The following is a 24,110-nucleotide window of genomic DNA, read 5'->3' on the forward strand; positions in this document are numbered from 1 at the left end:
TTCGCTAGATTTTTTCGGATCAAGCTACGCCGACCCTTTTTACAGCCTACCGGCAAACCTCCATTTGCTTCTATACAAGAATTTCGAGAGTTATTGGCTTTTCCTATTGTTTACTTTTTAGTTCAATTTTTGCCAAAAACATTGCATTAAATTTACCGGATCGATTCATGCAAGACTGGCACGCGAGCATAATCGCGAAAGAAGAAATTATTTCCAGATAACGTTGAGTATCGGCTGATGAGCAGTAACGGAATTAAGTGTGTCGCTGAATCGCTTACGCGAGATTGCGCAATCAATGGCAACCAAACGAGAAATAATCGTTTGGGAAACTTAATTATTTCTTACGGATTCTACTGGATCACTCTCGCCATTTAACGGTTAGTGTGTTTCACGTTGCAATCCAAAAATTCCACCAAATTTTCCCAGCAGAAAATGAAAGGCGTACTATCAGCTAATCAGTCTCGTCCAAAGCATTGTTGATACTTATCGACAATTATAGAAAATCAGAAAGCGAAACCTATAGAAATTAGTATGTAGATAATTATATATAGTTATTTAAATATACTATTTATACAAATAAATTAGCGTTCGTTGTTTGTTCTAGCTATTTTTATTGTTCTCTAGAAACTCTACAGGAAAATATTGTGGTTAAAAAGAATACACAATATAATAGATATTTTATTAGTATTGATTTATAAAAAGACATGTTTTATTACTGTTTATTACGGGTAGTTTATAAAACTTTAAAGATAGAACCCGTTAGACAAACAGGGAAAGAGGGAAAAATCAATAAATTGATGATCGGTAAGGATGATTCATGATATTGGTGTCGGCATCTATCGTGAATTTTCTAAACGAACTTGGCAGTCGGTATGATTTGTGGTGCGTAGCGCGCGCCTGTACAAGTGTGTGTAATGAGGGTAACGTAACCTACGAGTGAGACATTTTAAGACGAATGATGACGGACGCAGCCGAGCTCAGCCGAATTTCCTTGCCGTGGTATTAGCCGTATTAGCCACAACAAAAAATTTCCTGTACTCGTGTAAAGAGTTTTCATCGACGCATACAATTTTTGGCGTTTTATGTTACTTCATTGTTGCTTAACCGAACTTTGCTCTCCAGTTGTTTGAGGTAAGTTTAAACTAGGACTTTAGCAAATTTCTCGCGCGTTTTATTCCAGCAGGGGTCCGTCTTGGGACTTATTCGTTTTGACGGGACAGACGAAGGGACGCACGCGTATTGTTGTGATGAAATCCAAATAATACGTCCTAGCATCCATTATACAATTTCATCGAGTTAATTATCGCGGCTATGGCAAACCAAATGTCTTCTAATTTCCTCTCTTAATCAATATAACGCCCGATCCATTTTCAGTTCAGCTATATAAAAATTTAGTTCGTTTAACCTAAAAATACGTAACTCCAAATCTGCGTGAAATATTTATATTAATTTACACGTGTCTTTTTTTTTCTTATCAAACACCAATTACTTTTCATTAAATTTTGTTCCGAAATTTCTATTATTTTTAATGATTTTGTTTTGAGATTAGATCCAGCTTTAAACTGAATCTGTAAAATCTCTTTAGGGTCTACTTTTGCAACTAATAGTGACATTATATCGACGAAGATGGCTGGTGAACAGCAACAGTTTTTTCTCAAGTGGAATGATTTCCAATCTAACATGGTGTCATCTTTCAAACATTTGCGAGATGAGAAAAGTTTTACGGATGTAACACTCGCATGTGATGGTCAGACATGTAAAGCACATAAAATGGTATTATCAGCATGTAGTCCCTATTTCAAATCATTATTAGAGGTGAGTTTGTTCTTATATTAGAATATAATATTATTAGAGCATGTTTTAAACATTATCTATTATATGTATTTGAAGGAAAATCCGTCCAAACATCCAATTATCATTTTGAAAGATGTTGCGTACAGTCATCTTCAAGCAATCCTTGAATTCATGTATGCAGGAGAAGTAAATGTTTCACAAGACCAATTACCAGCTTTTCTTAAAACTGCCGATCGGCTTAAAGTAAAAGGCTTGGCTGAAGCTCCAGGTGCCATTAAAAGAGAAGGTTAATTACTTATACTTATAGCCATGGTAAGCTTTATATAATATACAAGTATTTATTATTTTATGGAAATATTACTAAAAAGAAATTGACAATCTATGAAATAAATTTTTAGGTGTTCGGGAAGCTTGTGGACTGAGAAAAGTGTAACAATGTAAAGTGATTGCGCAAACACATATTAAACACACACACACATATACATGTACACAATCATATACTAATCATGCACAGCTCAGAGTGTCCCCTGGTTCATGACTTAGATCAACACAATGACAATGTAAATTATGCCTTTTCATAACCTCAGTTAATGTTATCGTTGTACCAAACGTATGTATAGAAATACGGTAGTGACTAAATGTTGATGTTTGTCTTGAAACCAATGCGTCACAGGGATGCAACAACATTCATTATTTTTTTAAAAGAAAAAATGCAAAGTTTTACAAAAATGAACATGTGGGTCACATAATAGTTTACAACAAATTGCTGTGACGGGGAATGTTCGTAGATCAGTTAAAAATTTGGGATTCTTCTAAATTATCAAAACCAAAAGTGGATAAGATTTAAACGTTGGCTCACAGTATTTTCTACCTGGTTTTTCCCTTTTTTCGACACACATTTACTCACAAGGTGCAAGATTCTTGATTGTTCTTGCTGTGAGTTATATGTAGGTTTCAATGGTTATTGTTGTAATTGCCAATCTAATATCGGAGCATTAGATTTTATCAGAGAGTATGTATAAAAAGAGAGAAAAATATGAAAGAGAGACTGTACCTCGTATTATTATGAGATTGCAAATACCCCGGCCATATACTCAAAGAATGTCTAATCAGATTTACTGGAAGACGTAACATGTACGACACATTCCTTTTGCTTTGTGACTTGTCTGATATGTGTGAGGATATTTTCAATACTTATGAAAGCACTATATTTATTATGTCATTATGGCAGGTTTTTTGCAATTTTTTTTCTACACAATTTTTAGTCTCATGGCTACATCTTCTGGTGATTGTGATTTTTTACTTAACCAAATACTGCCAGTATTTGTACCGGCGTATTCACATTATTACCGATAGACCAAATTTATTTATGATAATAATATATTAAGAACTGATTGTCTTCAACTGAGGGAATATTATTGTAATATAAGCGAAGTAAAGTTTTGTAAGGTTGGAGCGCACAGTTCCCTTAAAGCCCTCTCGGTTAAAATCGCAGGACAATTGCAATTTTAGACAAAACAAGTCACGAAACATTATCGAGTCAGGAACATTTGAATTCGTTTGAACTAAATAATGCTAAACAATTCCCGAGCTTTTTTAATTGTTTTGTGCATGCGATCATGCATTCGAATAATGCTGCTTTTCAAATTTTTGACTTTCCAACGTTACAGTTTTTTCAATTTTTATGATTACGGACTTTTGCTACATTGCTGAGGCTTCCACATATACACTATTCTAATTAGATCTTCTATTCGCATAAATTTTTGCAACACCTTTTAGCACACGCCAGCTAACTTTACACGCTGTTAGATTCTATTATTCTATATCATTATTGAGGGCAGCCTCGTAAAGATAAGCAAATTCGTGAATTTTACTAAGCAAAGAGTGATCTTTAATTTTATTTCTCTTTTGCAGTTTTGATTATCTGTATTTTTCTTTTAAGATTGTACCTGTAGGTATCAGGAAAATGCTGGCTTTGCATTACTTAATGGTCGAAAACTACGAAATTTTATACATGACGTTTAAAGGGGAAACAAAGATGAGCAATTATGGACAATTGATTTTACTGGCCCAAATACAAATGATCATAGTTTTTATTTAAGATAGCTTTTCGCATTAAGCGGTTTGGTTCAGTTCCTATAGACACATTGACCGGATGACATCTAATTTGCATTTGTCGATTTATGCAGATTTATTATATAAAATCGACGTTATATACTTCATAAAGTTACAGTAATCGTTCATAATAGCTGAAATTTATCTGTCATAAAAGCTTTTACTCAAGCTTTTTGCTATCATCGATCTGCTCTATCGAATGAAAAACGACGCTATAGCCATTTTGTAATATTACGCTAAAAATAATCTGTTTAAAGCTCTATCTGAATGGCACTCTAAACACTAAATCTCTTAAAATTAATTCCTTTATATGTATTTGATATTTCCTTCGGTTTTATAAAGTTTAAGTATTTGTTCTTTTTTTCCAATGCTGTTGTCGCATAATATGACTCGATGATGATAATGATACGGTGTTGAAGTATAAAATAAATCATGTAAATATATCTCTGTTTTATCTATTCGTATTGTCAATAACCTTAATAAATTATCCTTTTGCTAAATAGTGCTTTATTTCTTCAATCTTTCTTTAAAAACAAACATTTCTTTTATAAACGTGAAACATGTAGATAAACGTTATTACAAAATCGCTATTACGATGATTATCTTTAGAGAAAATATTACAATCGTTACTACAATGATTATCTTTGGAGAAAATGTTAAAATCGTAATTGCACTGATTACATTTAGAGAAAACATTAAAATCGTTATTATGCTAATTATCATTAGTGAATACGCTAAAGTCGTTATTAGACTAATTATATTTAGAGATAATGTTATGATTATACTTTCATCTGTTTATATAGCAGAATGTGTATACGTTATTAAAATTAAAGGATTAATAAAAATGACTTAACTTTTAGGTTGTTGGAAAGCCACTACATAGAGGCGTTAGAAAAAACCTCGATATATTATCAACTAGATATGCTACTGGAATCGATAAAGTTTTGAGAAAAAAGGACCATTATTTTAACGTGTAGATTTCAGCAACCTAACCGGTAAAAGATGATTCTTTTTTCTGAAAACTTTATCAATTTTAATGAAATATTTAGTGAATGATCTATCGAGATTTGTCTAACGTCACCGTTGTAGCTTTCCGGCAGTCTAAGGTTAAAAAAAAATGAAAATTACATTTATAAACGTGAAAATGTCATAAACTTTATCACAAAATCGCTACTACAATGATTATCTTTACCGAACATGTTAAAATCTATGTTAAATTAATTATATTTATAGTCCAATGAGTAGATCCAAAAAAAGGCCTAAACCTCCGAATTCCGAGGAAAGGTTGGATTTTTTTGAAAATTTAGGAATAAGCTTATTTTACTCTTCATAATAAAAGTCATATACTCTTGGTGTGTTTTTTACTTTTAAAGGGTTGAAAAGAACCCTTCGGAATAAAAAAATAAAATTCAGGCATTTCATCGGTTGAAATAACATTTATACAATTAGAATAAATATTTTACCATATTATCAAACATAAAATGTATAATACAACTTTTCAACCCTTTAAAGTCCAACCCTTATTACAGACCTAAAAAAATAGTTTTCAATATATTGATATGTTTTGGTGGTGTATTTATGATGAAATAAACATTTGTCATAGTTCATTATATAATTTATGATTCTTAAAAATTGTTCAACCTCAGAAACCAGCCTTATGGCAAAATTAATAGAGAAAACAATAAATTTACATAGATACATACAGTGTATTCCAGAATAGCCGGAATAGCAAAATATCTCAAAAACTATTCGTTTGAGAAAAATCAGTTAAGGAATAATTAACAGTACTTTTAAGACTATGAGGTAGTAAATTTGATTTGACTTAAAATCCTTATTATATTATTTATTTTTTTGAAAAATTCGCGCTAAAATCATTATTGCACTAATTGCATTCGGAATCAAATGTACAAATATATTATTATTTGCTTATACAGCAAGATGTGTATACGTCATTGAAATTAAAAGGTTAGAAGAAATTACACAATTGATTAAAAAAGAGATTAAATCATTAGGTTAGCCGTGTAGTCGCTGATACGGCCTCATCATAGGTCGGTGGATCTGAAATCATTTGTAGTACCCTATATAATTAAAAATGACTATAATTCTTTTTTGTAGTAACTTACTTGCTCCTTTTCGTGGGGGCCCAGTATTTGCAGGTGGATCAAGATAGGGCCCTGGATTATAATGAGGATTGTCTGCACCTTGTAGAGGTTGTGGTCCTGATGATGATGATGATGATGCTTGTGCCTCACTCCCTTCTCCCTCAACTCGTTGCAACAAACTTGACAGTTGGATTGGTGCATTTGGATCGAGTCTTTGCGGAGGCATATATCTGGGTGGCGGCTGATAGCTTCCCATGCTTTCAGCTGTTTGTCCTAGAGCTATGGTACCAATAAGTATAGGGTATGATTTGTACACGTTCGTATGGCTGCAAAAGGAAACAATGGTAGTTAGAAAAGATTACTCGTAGACCTTAAGGACTTTGTACAATGAAAGTCACGAGGAACAGAATATTAAGCATGGAAATATCAATGATTGAAGACAACTCTTTCCACAAATTTAATCAATGATATTTTGTTCATTATATTCTTCATTGGGCATCAGAGTCCTTTAATCATTTGAAACAATATTGGATTATTACCCAGCAAGTAAGATTTTCACGTTTAAATTGTAGTCTACTGATATGTGACGGCAATGTTCTTGAATCGATGAGGGTAGATTTGGAATTAAAAGATGTAAGTCCATCGTTCCGTCGTTCCTATAGATCCCTCTGATTTTCTCTCTTTGAATTATATTTTTTTCATTAATCTCCTCTTCGGTTGGATTAGTTGCTCTATACGTTAATATCTTCAAGCAAACGCGAAATCATTGTAACATCATTGTTTTATTTTTAAAGAAACTCTAATAATTATATCATTTGCTATTAATACCTGCTCCAATTTAGCACCGAATTCTGTGATATGGACATTCCGCGTACTCAGCGTATATTTAATTGAAATTCTCATTGTCTGGCCAGGAACAAAACCTGCAGAATCGGTGCTTATGATCATTTTAATTTGACCTCGGTGGAAGCAATAGCAACAGTACTTTTCCTGGGACTCGTCATGTATTGGCAACTTTCGTGGATAAATTATAATATTAATATTGCATTGGATAACATGCGTTTATTGTAGACGATATATTTATAACTTACACATTCGTGGGGATAGTTATTCAAGTCAACTGGCCTGATTACGGTGAAAAACAATTGACATTCGTATTCCGGTGCATTCTTTCTTTCAATTAAGCCTTTGATATGGTATTTGATCGAGCCATGCTCCCCTTCTAAAGATGATGGTATATCTTCCGGTAGCTGCATCCTAAAAGGATAAGCTGTACGTCGGCACGGTATTTCGATACTTGTGTGATCTGAAATTTTTTTTTATTTATTTCAGTTTACTTTCCGTTTTATTTTTCTTTTTTTTTCAATTCTCAAAGCAAAATAAATTTTAAACCTACCATTTGGAGAAATCAGTATGTAATGGTAAATAGTAAAATATTCTTCATTTGCTGTAAAATTTTCATTTCTAAAGCCCTGATGAAGTGCATCGGAAGGTTCGGGGGACTTTACCCAAAGGATATTCGCAGCTCCTTTTGAATATAATTTGAGCCCTGGATAAATTCAAAACATTGTCAATTATTTTGTTTCGTCAAATTTATGTAAATATTCAACGGACAATATAATTCTATTAGGAACGATGTTCTACTAGATATCCGTGCTTATTTGATTTTATCATTTGTCTCTATGTGCGTTAGTGGAAGATAAACACAAACACAACATTTCTACGGGTTGCCCGTTAAGCATTCAAGCCGAACTTAAACAGTTTATCCACACCTTTTAGAACCACATGAAGAATATTGAATAAATAAATAGTGAATTATTAATAATATTATATCAGAAGAGAGTATAAAAAATGCAGGATATGCCAAAGAGACCTTTCGGTGAGTTATGAATTTTTGACCTTTTCTATTAATTTGCGCATGAGAAACTATTTTAAATTTAACTTATTAAAAGTATATATATACATATATATATTTACCTCGATTTATAATATAGCGTTAGAAAAGTTTACGCTTTACCTTGAATTTGCTGTGTCCCAACGCCAACATATTCCAGCAATAACCTTCCCTCAATTATTTCTCCTGGCGCGTAACAAGCTGAGGGCCGGTCTAGTTCAATTTGGAATAAAGTGGGATCCATTTTAATTAATTTCTATTAAAGTCTCACTTGTACTGTTGCAATACTTGTTATCAACTATGTAGGTGCTTTACAGAAATTACGATTTTAATAAAAACTCTATATTAAAATTTCTTATATATCACGTGTAAAATAAAAAAAGTGTAACAATGTTAACTTTTATCGAAAAGCTTTATCTCGTATTCGACAGCGAGCTTTTCTCGTCTCGACGTGACTACTAGGCTAACCGCTATGCCGAATTTCGAATGCCTATCCAGCAGACATCGCTATCGGCTGTCGTGCTTGTCTATGCCCCCTCGTCCCCTCCCTAAGATGATCGGGCCCCTTCGTATTTAATTCGGCGTCATTCGCTCTGCTATGTCCTATTGGGTATCCTTTGAAATCTTCGCTTATTACAAATTTTCGCGTAGATATGGCATATTCGAATTTAATCTAACCTGAAATTATTTGTCATAGTAACGTTTATCACTGATGCCCTGAATGACGTTGACGTCACTATTTTAAAAGTATATTATTTCCCCAATAATCCTTTGGTTTTCTTGCCTCTCTAGCAACGTTTGTTGTTTCAATAATTGAGTATCGTTTACCCTGCTCAGGCAATGTTTGACTTCTATTAAAAATTATTCTCAAGGACGAAATTCATCCGTAAGACTATCCAAGCTACCAGCTATATCCCCTTTTACCGCTATCCACGGTTTTATCCGTTCAACCGCAGAGTTTTCCTCCCTCGTGTTTCTTCCTTCAAATCTTCCACTTCGTTACCTTTCGTTAGTTAAAATCTTGGTAACACGAAAAGGGATCCTTGAAACTTACGATGCAGCTCTTTATTACACCTAGTAACAGTCTCGATCGTTATCTCTACCATAATTAGATCGTTCTTATTAAAAGCTTTAATATATAGCGTTTTTCATTTTATCATAATATTATTTTTGCTTCTTTGTGATCCTTCTATTTATTTCCCCATCTATCTTAGTTGCTTCAGATCAACCCATTCTGTTTTTCCCGTACCTCATTTACCCACTATCCTTCAGCCAGAGATTTCAGTTCGTTTCCAATAAACACTTGTGTTGGTGTAACGCATATGCTTTTATTCACATTTGTATTCATTACCCTTAGTACCTATTTCACATCGTTATCCTAATAAAGTGGATCCTTTTCCGCTGGAGTAGTGGTCATTGCGGTTTCTATTGTTTTATTATAGCGTTCACGTTGCCTGTTAGCCTTGGACGTTAATGCCATTGCGTTTAAAATATGTTTAATGTCATAAATGTAGTAAAACATTCGAAACGCATAGTGCGTAAAGACTCTCCTAGCATCGCTGATTATCTTTGTCGGACAGTCAAAAAGGTATTTTTTAATTGGTAAAATTCTTAATAATGTAACGAGCCTTCTGGCTTTTAACTGTGAGTTGATTGGGACTAATTTCGGTAATGCGCATATACCATAAACAGGAGGAACTATAGCTTCCTCGACGGCTTATTTATCGAGCCCCGTTGCCCTTTTGTCCCTTGTCCGGTGTTTTACGCTCTGTTATGACCTGTTGGCTTTTCTTCAAGATTTCCACTTATTATTATACATTTTTGTACAACGTTTATCATAAAAACTCTTTGGGATTGTTTTTATTGTCTTTGAATATGGTAAACAATTGAAAAAAGGACTGTTAGCGATCACTAACTGTTGTATATTATATGTTCAAACCTAGGATACTGCTTTGTACCCACTAATATTTAGCGAGATTTAAAATTTCTGCTTGTCATCCATCATTCCCACTATCGATCTGCAAATCACGACGTAAATTTCAATTGCCAGAACTTATTATAATTGTGGTTGCCAATTTTAGTATCCCCAACGAAAACCTTATTTCAATCAGCTTATAATACATTCCAATTGATTAACTATTATATTTCAACTTCGTTCTTAATTTTATAATTAAATTTATTATTTAAAACATCAGATATATGATTTTATATGTATACAGGATAAAATGTAGGATCTGTGAGAAATAAAACATACGCAAGTCTCTGAAACATTTTTATTTAACAATAATAGATATTTATTGTATCGAGTTGGTTGCGCTTGCAACATAATATTTACAGTACATCAATTTATAGCAAAATAGAAGCTTCTTCTACAGTAATTAATACAAACTGTACCTTTTTCCTCTTTATTTGATTATAATAATTCATTCTAAAAAATTAATATTTTACGTATAATATACATTTATCAAATATGATTACTATATATTTATAAATAGATTAGAATATGTCTGTACAAAAGGATGAACAAGAATCACATATATTGTACTCATCCGCAGATTACGTAAGGCAAAATATGTTTTCATATCTACTTAATACAGAATATAGATAGTTAAAGTTTGTCAAAGTCATATTTATTATCCAAATAGCTTTTTAAACCAGAAACTGACGTCCTTAATTTACTCTTTTCTTTTGGGAAAAGCCTTCGAAAAAAAATTATATATATATTCTAGCATTACTAATTCTTTTTAATCAAATTTACATGTGCGTAAAACGTTAAAGACTCTTTATCTCGATGTGAAAGGAGTTTCTGCTCCAAGAACATGATTAGAATCGTCATATTCTTTGATACTATCGGCTCTAGTAAGACATTCCTGGTAAGATGGCGGTGCTATGTTTACAAATGGGAATTAATATAATGAATGTTTAATTCCAACATAGGAATTGAACGAGGATTCAATATCGAGAGATTTACGAATATTCTATCTTGTCATGAAGGGTATATTGAAGCCAATAGTTGATCCTGGATAAGTTAGTGGGTACTTTTAGTTATGTTGGGTTCATCTGATTTAAAAGGAGCGAAGGGAATGGGAAACGATGAACTTGGATGATCAATTATATCTGCATTCGGTGTGCTTGATCTTATCGTAAAAGGAACCGTTCCGATTAATAAACGATAGCTTTTTTTCACGTTGCAATGGCTGAGATTTAATTAGCTTTATATTACTTAATATTATAAATATTTTTTTAATCAATTACCATCCACTTAAACAAATAATTATTTGAAGGTAATAATTCTAATCAATACAACGACAGTGCTTCAAGAAAGAAGGCGGTTTGGACGGAATTTTTAACCCTAAGAGGGCCACTCCACATTTATTGAATGGGCTAGAATCTTTGTTTTTAGTTAGGGTAACTTTCTCCTTTTTTTTCTTACCATTACTCGAATAGTAATGCAGTTTCTTCGATAAGTAAAGAAATTATGAAATTATAACAAATAGAAAAATATGCTTTTATTTTAATTTACCTGTTTGAAATATGCAGTTGTTTTAGTTACGCTAGATGTCTTCGGATTGAACTTCGAAATGAATTGTAATTCGTACTGCTTGTCCTGGCACATAAGCAGACAAAGGAGTTATTATATTAACAATTATTTTGCTTTTATTGCAAAGAAAACTCCAACATAGTCGTTTACGAATATCATCATTTATTCCTATCTAAACATTTGCTAAAGAATTTTCTGATAATAATAAGCTCATTTGATTGTTTTTTATTTTGGTACAATTGTTTACCATAGGGATAATTTTGGCATTTTCTTACACATTGGTCAGGTCACAAGTTTAGGTCCAATGGGAATACAACGGTGAAGGTTAGATTGAATTCGTGGTGAAATCTCCAAGGTCTGTCAATATATAACTGTTTTAGCGATGTATCTGATATAACCGTATATACCTTTAAAGCTGCTAGGTAAATTCTGTAGAACGAGAAATATGAATCGATGCGTGTGTTTTCCTCGAGGAAGCACAATTTATGAATTCCCTAAACAAAGCTTGGACATTTATCTAATTGTGAGACGACACGAAATTATATTCTCTAATTTGCTTACCGTCTGGTGCATCTTGAATGATAATTTCTGTGTAAAAGTAACATTCGTGAGACATATATTGCTTTTTAACACCGTTTATGGTCCAATGAGTACATTCTCCTTTGAAGCAGATCTTCAGTGCTGTCGTAACAAAACGTTTAATAAAGCTACATGACGATATAATTGGACCGTTTAATGTATATGTGCATGTGTGAATCAGTTACACAACTATCACGCGTACAAATTTATCGAGACATATAATATGGAAAAGTGAGATGTTAAATGTACAAACTTCAAATGCCTCGTTGAATCTTCATACGAAGAATCATAGTCACTGTGTTCTCAACAAAGGCATTACAATTTTGATATTAATATTGCACGCTATAAATAAAATTTTTATTAAAAAGCGCCAAACCAGAAATTTAACTGAACATTTTTCAGATGATTAATATGGAGAGAATATGAGAAAGAAAAAAAAGACATATATGTATTTATGATATTAAAAAGGAAGGTTAATGAAAGTAAAAAAAAAATAGAACGATAAAATTTGTTAAGCTTTTAAAGGTCACTTTGGTTATTTTTGAAAGGAGCACTCCATTATTTTCACATATTCTTATAAATGACCTGAAAAGCTTTTCAAAACCCTTTTACTTTTTAATACAAGTTCTTACTTAACTTTGCAACTGTACATTTGTATAAACTTCTTCAAAGTTGTGTATTGGTTCAGTGTACGCACCTCACGGGTAGAAAAGTCTCGTGTAACTTAGGACATCTTTTTCATATTACTATAACCTACAGAAAATAGTTTATTAATATTCTTTATATTTATATTATGCATAGAATACCTTATCTTTCAAATCTCATTGGCAAAGTTGGTGTATGCTTATTCAACTAGAAGATTTTTTTGATTGAAGAGTAATTAAAAATTGTCTCAAGGTATAAAGAGGCTTAAACTACAAGTCTTCCCCCTATAGATTCATATATTATAAATTCAAATTTAAATATCTCGTAAGTATATTTTAATGAAATGGTACATTGATATAATGTTTTGGAAAACTCTTATGATCAGCTACATGAATATGTAAAAGTGTATATACAGGGTGTTCCATTTAAAAAAATCAAGGTGATCTTCAAGTAATCTTAAGATTTTCTACGTAATTAAAAAATATTGCTGAGGTTAAACTTCCCTCATGATTCCATGAAATACGTACTTTAAACAAAAATATTTATATCTTTCATACTCTCCAAAATAATCAATCGAAAAGTTTATAAATGAACACTGATACATAAAAAAAAAAACTGATAAACTCATCTATTTGCAACAGATTGAAATTACGCACTAGGTCACCAAATTTGGAATCGCCATCCCTAATTAAACTGGTATATTATTTTTGGTCAAGCGAGTGAATAAAGGCGAGAGAGTTTTCGCTTGCTGCTGCGCTGCACTGGAGGATTAAGTTGAGCCCAAATTGCGTATTGAGAAAAACGTATACTTGCTTTTTACGTTACCGTTTATATCAATTCTATAGTGCAGTAAAAAAAATTAAATCCTATATACAGGGTGTTTCACGTAAGGCGCCCCAGCTCGAAAAGAGGACTTAGAGCGCATGGTGGGGGCAGATGCATCTTATTGGCCGCGGTTAGAGAGAGAGAGTAAGAGAAAGAGGATAAGAGTTGACCAAACATGACTGATGTGAGCGGGGAAGGGAGGGGCAGCGATACGCTAGGCGTATCGTCTAGTAAAGGATAGCTCTATCCTTCTCCACGTTAATCCTTTTCTCTCCCTCCGCGGCCAATTAGATGCATCTGCCCCCACCATGCCCTCTGAGTCCTCATTTCGAGCTGGGGCGCCTTACGTGAAACACCCTGTATGTGTGGAGCACTTCGTATAAGTGTGAACTGGAACTTACCTCTGACTGTTTTCGGATTTGGCAATTCGATAAAGATTTGTCCAGTAACGTTTTCGCCTGGTGCGTAAGTATATAGCGTCACATCGATCGAACATGATTTTAAATGTTAACAGCAATGACATTTCGTGGCTCTTTAATTTATTTTAATACAAACAATTTTCTAGTATTATAAAGAGTTTCGTAAGCACGAAATTATAGGCTCAAGCCAGTAGACCTACTACCCTATTGCACTGTCTCTGCAGACTAAATCGATGGTGGTGGTGGTGCCTGGTGGTGCTGGAGAGTGGAGGGGAGACTCGTATAAAGCCCTCGCGCAGCTTTTAACCCCTTCAATTGCAATTACTAGTATACTAACCTCGAAAAAGTCCCTATACTCTCTATTTTCTTGTTCCATTTCTGCTTTATTGTAATCTTATTTTTCAATTTTGTATATTTCTACTTTTAAACTCATATTCACATAATAACTCATCAAAACTCTTTGAAGAAAGGAAATGAGGAACCGATATTAACTTTTATATTTAAATATTCTCCTATAAGTTAATATAGTTATCTACTGTATTTACTTAATAAAAACTTAAAATATCTTTCTTTAATTCACATATATTTTACCATTAAAATCCTGATTACTTTTTGTAGATTGTATTAAAAATATTAATTTTGTACGAGAATAACTGAATTAAAAAAAGAACGTAAATAAATTAAATTCCATATGATAGTGATAAACTTGTTAATGTCTTGCTCCTTATTACTTATACTTTAAGATATTTAAGCTTTCAATCATACAACAGAAATTTTTTTTAAATGTGATATGTGTACGATTATGATATATGAAGTTTTCAATAGCCATCATTTTTCTCAGCTTAGTAAGATAATTTTTTTTATATTAAGCTTATTGATTTTTAAGTATGTTTACATATTATATAATAGCTTTCCACGATGAACAGATAATTTGATAAGGTTTGATTTACATGATTTTATCGTTAAATTGTTTACAAGATATTCTCGCCGAATTATATATCTACTGAGACAAAAGAGAATTAATCGTCTTAGATTGGGTTATTCTGGTAACAAATGGAGAGAATAAGGTTAAGCAGCTCCTCATTTATAACTATATTACTTGATCTGTATTTAATAATTGGAGATTGTAAGAGTCTCAGCGATGTGTGTGTCGTTTAAGACATCATGTAAGTACTATAGTAGAGAGAGTATTTCAATTACTTAGAAATCCTTGTATAAATTTCATAACATTTGAAAGTTTATAGATAGTATCTGGTTAATTCATGACACATATTTATAGATTTATATACATTAAATCGTTTTAAGAATAAAATTCTTATATAAGTTTTTTTATTTAGTGTTTAATTAAAAAATCACTAAGAGTTTTGAAAAATCCTTTCTGTGTAAAACTGCCTCTTAGTTTCTGAACTCTCCAAGCAATAAGTGATCACTAAGAGAGGGCCGTCAGTTAGCTCTACCAATAGAAATTTTCAATTTAAAAAGAACTTCATTCTTTGAATCACTCATTCTATTAAAATTGATCGATCTGACATGAGTTAACCATTATTCGGTTAAGTTCTAAAATAATTTACCTTAAATTCTTTAAATTTTGTTATAGGCAATGTATATGTTTGATAAATGGTAATGTGCTATCGGTATCTATTTAGCGCTTGTGAAATTTTATTTGTATCAAATTCTATTAGCATTTAGTGTTACGATATTGATGCGAAACACCAACATTCGTTTCACACTGACTATACTCGTCTATATCAAAATCTACGCAGTGCCAAAAATATTTGTGTATTTTTTAGCTTCTCGCAAGGACATTGCAGATTCCAACCGATTCTACTAAAAAAAGTTCTTCTATTGAATCATGGGTGGTACAAAAGCGTCTTCGTTACAATATGGAAACCGCAACGAACAACAATGTCCGCTCGGTGTCACTCGATGCGATCAGCTGGAATGTGGTAAAATCCATGTTGGATTTTACGTTATCTATCGAATATTTTGGGTTTTCGGTTGCGGTTGTCTCGTCGGTTCTTTGTACGACAGTATAATTCTGATTAAAAAAGAAACCGAAACAGTGGATAAAAAAAACAGCTGAGTCATATCAATCAAATAAAAAAAAAATGTACCATCTGTTTGGTAACCCTATCACGCTATACGAAAATTGATATTAAACCACATTTGCTATGTTTCACACTTGATATTGAAATACTAGGCTATTTGAAGGGTTCAATCCTCTAAAGGTAGATCAGGTCTTTTCGTCTTGCTACGTTTAATTTAAAATACACATTCCAAATTTGGGTAGCATTTAACGAGATGTATAATTTATATTTAAAAACCTGATTCAACTCTAATACCATTGTTGTGTTATAAAAGTTTGCGAATTTTTTAAAAGTGTTAATTAAAATAAAGAAATGTACATGAGTAGTGCAACTGAAATTACGAAATAATTTCGGTCATTTCTATAAAGCTATTTCGAATATAAAAATTTCGATTTAATAAAACGTTTAATTTTTTATTATACGAATCAGCTAGTATGCTTGCATGAGTCAACAACCTCGTGATATATATAAATACAATTCGCATCAAGAAGAAGAAACAAGTACTTGTAATCAAAATGCCGAAATTTCCTATTAGAAAGAAATTAAAGTTGTATTGTCCTACTGTCCTATTTTAATATGTCCGCAGTTTAGAAGGATAGCGCAATATGCTGGACCGTCCCGGCTAAAAAAGATTCACAAAAAGCGAAGAGCGTGATAACTGTATATGTACAGATATAGCGCAAGTGTGAAAACTTGCGCTTCCAGAGATTTAAATCCTGGCCCCGGATTGTTATCACTATGTGCGAGGTTTTGGAAGGACGGTTGATCGTAATGAGGCCTACAATTAGCCGTTCAAAGTGAGTAACTTTCGGATGCCGAAAGCAGGGTTGACAACAATAAGAGAGTTCCCATATTTGCTTTATGGAAAAGGCAATGGTGCATCAATTTTCCAACCATGAAATTATCCTAAAGGTGGGATACGGGCTGGCAGGATCCGTCGTTTTATACGAGTCCCGCATTGTTAGAATGGATATAGTGGGAGCCGTAGAAGAGAGGGAGAGAGAGAGAGAGACTCTACAGTGAGAAGCCCGGTGTCCAGAATCCTTGATCCGGTACTCATATACTTTCGAAATTCTCAATAAGAAATTATTGGAATATTAATGCAATGCATATATATTTCTTAGATTGTCGTTTGCTAAAAACTAGAACTTACGTTTAAGTTTTCAAACATCTTTATTTTACATTAAAATATATTTATGTCTTGTTCATTTTGTATACACTTATATATAACACATCAAAATACATTTATTTTATATTGCTTTTTTTACATTTACTAACAATAAATTATAGCTATTTTATTGTAAGGAAATAGACAGAATTTGACTCGCATTAGCTCAAACTATAAATGCGATGTTCTTGTTCGCACAATAATTTTATTTTTTTATATTCTACTAGCCATCTAACCGGCAAATCACATGTACATTTCTACTAATTTCATGCATTGTCTATAGGTTAATTTTGCATGTGGTTCCATGATATACAGATCTCTTTCTAAAATCAGGGTCATAATAATTAATGCAGTCCATAGTAAACATATATTTCATACTTAGATTATGTTGAGCACGATATGTACCTGTACTACTTTGCTCTCATATAGTGAGTATCCTAAAGAAAGCTGTGTAATAGTCCTTCACAGTAGGTAATATTCATAGTACCATTAAAATTATTAGATTACGTAATCTAAACAAATATATTCCTTTTGTAGTTAACATATATAATATGATAATCATTCATGCTTCACTTCCTCGGTTGAATGATTGCTAAACAGAAAAGTTTTTCTTTTTCAATCATTGCAAAGCGAAAATTACAATCAGACTAACCGATTGTTGGAACTCTTATACCAATATTAAACCTAATTGTTAAAAAAAAATGGATTAATTCAATGTTTATTATTTGCCAGGAAAAAATATCGGATTCTCATTCATTCCAACCGAAGGTACTTAAATAAAGCAATATATTTATTCTTTAGAAACTCAATGAGAGAGAGAGAGACATTCTTAATTAACGTTACATTATGTCACTAAAACTTGACATCGATAATTGCAATCAGTTAACAATGCATCTATGTTAAATAAAAATAACATACGTTCTGGTAATCCACTGAATACTGGATATTTTGGTGCGAAAGGAATATCCGCTCCAAGAATATACTTAGAATCATCATCTTCCTTGATATTGTTTACTTTCATAAAGTATTGCTGATAGGATGGTGATGCTAAAGCCATATGTTTTAATCAATATAGTTAATGTTTAATTCTCTGTATTATACACGAGTTAGTCATTAAATGATTACAACATATAAGCAGATATTTACGGATATTTCTGTTGATTGCGGAAGTATTTGGCTGGTTGGGGGATAAATAGAAGCTAACAGGTGTTCCTGTATTTGACGGAGGCTCAGCTGATTCAGTTGATTCTGGTATAATCGTGAGCATGGGAATTCGCTTGTTAAATTCGATTCTCGGTGAATTTGGAATCCCACTTTTATTCAAATTTGGAACGGTCCCCATCAATAAAGGATATCTTTTTTTTATTTCACTGTGCCTGAAATTCAAACAATTACATATTGTACTTTATTAATTAAAATAATCTCTCCGTACATTTTTAAGATAATTACCATCCCTTAAAACTAATGACTATTTCGGTATAGTAGTCCAAATTAATTATGCCACACTGTTGCAAGAAAGATGGTGGTAAAGGAGGAATATTCAAATTCATTAACATTATACCAACATCCGTATATTGACTAAAATTTTCTTCCATTGTTAGAAGTTTTTTTTCTTGCTTTTCCCTACCATTGTCCGCACGAAAAATTAGCTTCTTTAAATTATAAGAATTAAAATGAATAATCAACATAAGTGTGGATATACATTAATAGTTAATATACCTTTTTTTCTATCAAGAGAAATAGTCCTATTTACCTGATAAAGCGCAACACTAATTTTATCAACCTTCGTGGCGTCAGATCGTATGTCATACTGAACCATTACCTTTAAGTCTTGACCAGGAACGAGCCCCGTAAAAGGAATTATCACATTAATCATTATATCTTCATCATTGCACCAAAGATACCGGCGCAGTTGCTTATGAATAACATCATTAACTCCTAGCTGAAAAAATCGCGTTGGTTTAATTTTTGTTTTGCTAATTTAAATTAACAATATTATAGGTATATTTTATTATATTAATTATCGAAGATATTGTTAGTATTTCCTAACAGAAAGCTTAGAGTAGTTGTTTAGATCCAGTGGGGCTACAATGCTGAAAGCTGTTTTGAATTCGTAGCCATATGCGCAAGGCCTGTAGAGAGTCGCTTTGGCGGTATACCTAATATTGCCGAAGTTACTCTCAAAACTGCAAGGAATATTTTTTGGTAGTCGAAAATTAAATTGATACGTACTGCTCCCTCTGGGAATTATAAATAGGAACATTCCTGAAAACAAATTTTAACTTTGAATTGAAGCTAAAACGTAAGCTGAAATTGAATTCTCATGCATGATATGCTCACCCTCTAATGGAGCTTGAAGTATGGTTTCAACGTAAAAGTATTTTTCGTGAGACGAAAAAGACTGGGATTTGCCATTGCGCTTTCCCCTCCAGAGTACATTGCATTCTCCTTTCCAATGTATCTTAAGTACTACAAATAGACGATTAAAAAGAGTAATGAATGTTAACAATGAGAGGTAGAGCGGTTTCCTGATATTAGTATAATATGAAAAAAGAATTAAGATTTCATTATTTAAATGGAAATAATGATTATTACTGAATAAATTTAATTGTTTTATTTAATTTGATATAATGAAACTTTTATTTTTAATATAGATTAATTATTTAATAATATTATTATATTAATTATAAAGACAAATTAATACGTTTGATCTACTCAGAACAAAACTAATGAGTAGTTGCGAATGTTGAGATTATGTTAGCACTAGTAAAGTCAAATTTCATTCTGTATAACACTAATCAAATTAAATCCCTGTTTATTAAAAACATTTTCATATCTTATAGATGAGAACCAGAAACATACTAGCAAGTACAGTTTTTAAATAGGAGATAGCACATTAGTACTACAATGCTGAAACAAATATATTACTTTCGATACGTGTCTAGTTGCATCTATAGCAAATAAAAGAAAAATACATGTAAGATAGTCGGAAATAAGTCTATCTTTATTCTTTTTGTTGTACTAAAACTTTTATATTTATATCAACATTTTAGATTATATTTACAGTATATATTTAAGCTATTGGAATTTAATTTTTACATTATAAAATAATTATTGCATTTTAATTTTATCATTGAGATAAGTTAATGTAAAAAGCGTTTGAAGATTTAAGTAGCAGCCTAATTTAACGCACGTACTATGGTAACGCTTTTTTTTTATTTATATAATGCATTAGAATCCATATAGGATTATTAGCATAACGATAACAATGCTTAAGTTAATTTAGTCTAAAGTACTATCACTGTATTACATGAGTTACCATAAGTTATATACAATATAGAAACGGAAGTTAGCAAATCAATCCGGAAGCTTTCAAGAATCCAAAAAGCAGCAAAAGAGGTTTAATTTTGGGCATACAAAGAAATTCCTCTATACAGTATGGGGGAAAGAATTTTAGAACCTGTAATCTGGATACCAATTGTATTCTTGAATTTTCCGTTAGTGCACAGTTCCACAGAATGTGGTTAAGATCTTGTACTGGACTCCCACAGTCACAAGAACTATCCTTAGTTATTTTTATCCTGGCCAAGGAGGAATTCAAGTGATAGTGATTTGATCGGGCTCGGTTAACCCACGTAATGAAATCCCTGCTAAGGTTAAGCCCCTTGAACCATGGTGTACTATCGTGTTTATAATAATTAGCGAAATATATGGTTCCCTTTAAAGAGGCCTCCTTGAAAAGATAATTCTTGAAATTTGCTGCCGCTCTCCTACCAAATTTATTGAAAAAATCAGAGTATGGCAGAGTTATGTCCTTAGAAGGGGGAGTCTTACAGGCTTCCTTAGCCAGTCTATCTACTATGTCATTCCCTTTAATACCAACATGTGAGGGGATCCAATAAAGTAGAATGTTTTTATTCTTCAGATGTCCATTCAACAATTTTTTACTTTCCAAAACATAAGGGTTCAATTTAGTACAAAATTTTGGATTGGCAATGTCTTGTAGCACGCTTAAAGAGTCAGAGTATATATATGCTGTAGAAAGATTGGCTTCAGTCAGAATTTCAAGAGCCTTCAACAATGCAAAAGCCTCACCCGTAAAAATTGAGGCTTCATTGTTGATGCTCCATTTGAGAGATAGCTTTAATTCTGGGGAAAAGACCGCACAACCCACCGCTACACCAGGTTCTGACCCAAAGACAGATTCAGGCTGTGTCTTGCTAGCATCCGTAAAGAAGGAAACACCTGATCCTACCCGATTGTGACAGTGTTCTAGAAAGACCTGAGACGGTTGCTTGCTATCTTTAATTTCAAGTCCTAGGTCAAGATTAATCCTAATATGGACTGATTTACATTTGAGCTCCATCAGGTCCCGGGAGATAGGACAATTTGGATACATCAATGGGAGAAGATGAGAAATTGAGTGAGTTTGGTTCAGTAGCAATGTTTTGGAGCTGCCTTGAACCTCCAGTAGGGGAGGCAGGGGATAGTTGTGACATTTTATATTATATTTAAAATAACTAGTTAATTAATCATATATTTTAAATTAAAATCAAATGCTGTTCTTTCTACATCATAACACTATATTATCCGCTATAAGCAATTCTTATATACCTATTAGGCTGTCTTTAATTTAATAATTTTTAAATAATATTGCTTGCAACTTATTGCCCCAGTCTTGGGGTAGGTTGTTACATCATAGGGGGTAAAAAGTGATAAATTTTGTCTCTTTAAAATTGGATGCAAAGGTAAATAAAATAAAACAGAATTATATTTTTCTTTATTAACTTTTAACTAATTTATTTGTTTAACTTGAATGAAGATATGATTATTACAAAGTTTTAAACATATTAGATCAAAAATAATGCACCAATTAATCAGAATCGTCTTCAGATTTACAATTGAAACAAATATAATGCAAAACATCACCTTTCACACATTTAACGTGACACCAATTTCCACACTGCATACACTGAACCCACTGTGTACCAGGCTTACTTGCATTAAACGATTTATAGCAAATTAAACAAAAGCATTCATCATCTTTTTTTTCATTATTATATTTTACTTTTTTTTTCTTCACGCACACTTCCTTTTTGCTTTTAACCTTTCGTTTTTTATTTAACTTTTTATCTTCTTCTTCCTTCAATAATTGTATCTCTGGTGAATCAGTTAAAATAGCAGATTTTCGTTTTTTTCGTGATGTATTCTTAATTCGAGGAGGTGCCTTTGGATACGGTCGAATTTCTTCTGGATTAAAATTAATAGGGCCAGGCGATAAATTTTTATCTGGATTAGATGGACCTGCAACTGGTAAAATTTGATCTCTTTGTTCATTATTTTGTTCTGTTAATACCCTGTCAGTGACAAAGGCAGAAAGAAAATCTTTTTCCTGAAATATACTATTATTTAATGGGAAAATTCCAGTTTTGCGAAATCCAGCAATAATATTAACCGGATTTAGTGCCATCGGAAGAGCTTCTTTTACTATGGATGGAATATTGTGTATACTCATTGTCTTTCCGGCATTGTTTCTTAGCCAAGCATCTTGCTTATTGGAACAATAATTTTTAAAAGGACCATAAACACTTACGTCCAGTGGTTGCAATTTGTGGGAGCAATGCGGTGGAAATGATAATAATATTATATTATTATTCTTTGCTTTTTCAACCACACTGATGCTTAAGTGCGAACAATGATTGTCCAACAGTAAAAGTACAGGGTTCGAAATAGATGGCTTTACATGATCGATGAAATGATTTAGAAATAATTCAAATTCTATTTCAGTCATCCAACCTGACTTATTCCCAGCACCGATACATCCTGGTGGACCATCGCGTATAAAATAGTCTCTATATCTAATTCTAGGGAATATAAACATACAAGGAACGGAATTTCCAGTTGCATTGACTGCTACACAAACAGTAACAAGAGAACCTCTTTCAGCCGAAGTTACAGATCCGACTTGTTTAGCTCCTTTTGTTGCTATAATTTTTCTCGGTTTTTGTACAGTAGTAACTCCTGTTTCATCTACGTTCCAGATATGAGAAGGAGTTAGCTTATATTTGTCAATTATTGAAGTTAATTTTGTAAAAAAATTATCAATATTTGTCTTATTAAATGAGGTAGCACGGCTTAAGCTGGTAGCTTCAGGAATTCTTATTGAAATCATAGAATTATGTCTTTTTAAAAAAGCAGTAAACCAGTCTACACCTGCTTCTTTATTAATTCGCCATGATTGTGGCATTTCAATATGATATTTAAGCGCACATTCATAAGCAATTTTTCTAATATCTTCTGGAGTTAACCCATAATAAATTTGGCTACATTTAATTATATAATCGGTCAAGATTTTCTCTTGCTGTTTATCAAAGACCTGTCTGTTTGGCCGATACCCTATTGTAACAGAATCTATGGATTTTCCTTCATCTAAGGCTATTTTTCTTTTTTTTAAATATCTTGCCAGAGTCATGTGACATAAACCAAAATCTTTCGCTACTCTGCGAATTTTCATTGTATTGTCTTCCTGTATAATAAGAGCAACTTTTTCAAATAATTCTTTTGGTTGTGTACCACGTTCAGTTTTTCTCTTATATACTCGCATTTTCTATAAAATAAATTAATAATAATAGTTTTATGGTTTTAAATAAAAGTATCTATAATTTAACACGATGACTTAAACATAAACCAATTTTAGCGTAGAAATTTAAGAGTCTAGGTATCTATAACTTGAGGTCAATTGTGACACGTAACATCTAGCCCCGAAAATTTATAACATTTTGCCCCGACTACACAATTACATCTTTAATGCATAAAAAAAGTCGTAAAAGAAGATTTGGCTTTTCTATTATATACTGAGATCATTAAAAAACTTCAAATTTATATAAATATACACAATTGCTATATGATAAAATAATTTATAATATTAAAAAATAAAAAAT

General features: G+C 32.2%; 3 protein-coding genes across 4 annotated transcripts; 1 reads left to right on the top strand and 2 right to left on the bottom strand.

The window, feature by feature from the left end:
* Positions 1–974: 974 nt before the first annotated feature.
* On the top strand, positions 975–4,352 carry lolal (lola like). The gene is made up of 4 exons (XM_066746759.1): positions 975–1,131; positions 1,586–1,815; positions 1,891–2,106; positions 2,193–4,352. Exons 2-3 carry the CDS (start codon positions 1,627–1,629, stop codon positions 2,083–2,085), a joined length of 384 nt encoding a protein of 127 aa, XP_066602856.1. The 5' UTR covers positions 975–1,131; positions 1,586–1,626; the 3' UTR covers positions 2,086–2,106; positions 2,193–4,352.
* Positions 4,353–5,506: 1,154 nt separating this feature from the next.
* Positions 5,507–8,372, bottom strand: LOC136785610 (arrestin domain-containing protein 2-like). 2 transcript variants are annotated; one of them, XM_066746757.1, is made up of 7 exons: positions 8,029–8,372; positions 7,408–7,560; positions 7,103–7,317; positions 6,840–7,025; positions 6,551–6,756; positions 6,033–6,337; positions 5,507–5,967 (listed from the first exon to the last, which is right to left on the bottom strand). In XM_066746757.1, the coding sequence occupies exons 1-7, from the start codon at positions 8,147–8,149 to the stop codon at positions 5,918–5,920; spliced, it is 1,236 nt and encodes a 411-aa protein (XP_066602854.1). In that variant the 5' UTR covers positions 8,150–8,372; the 3' UTR covers positions 5,507–5,917. The 2 variants fall into 2 exon arrangements, with proteins under 2 accessions (XP_066602854.1, XP_066602855.1); XM_066746758.1 differs by having other exon boundaries at positions 5,507–5,987.
* Positions 8,373–22,042: 13,670 nt separating this feature from the next.
* On the bottom strand, positions 22,043–23,773 carry LOC136784674 (tigger transposable element-derived protein 6-like). Its single transcript, XM_066745523.1, has one exon. It carries the CDS (start codon positions 23,771–23,773, stop codon positions 22,043–22,045), a length of 1,731 nt encoding a protein of 576 aa, XP_066601620.1.
* Positions 23,774–24,110: the final 337 nt, after the last annotated feature.

The sequence above is a fragment of the Prorops nasuta genome, unplaced genomic scaffold (genome assembly GCF_024137725.1).
Source record: "Prorops nasuta isolate Cenicafe-Biocafe unplaced genomic scaffold, Cenicafe_Pnas_1.2 PNAS00003, whole genome shotgun sequence".
NCBI lineage: Eukaryota > Metazoa > Arthropoda > Insecta > Hymenoptera > Bethylidae > Prorops > Prorops nasuta.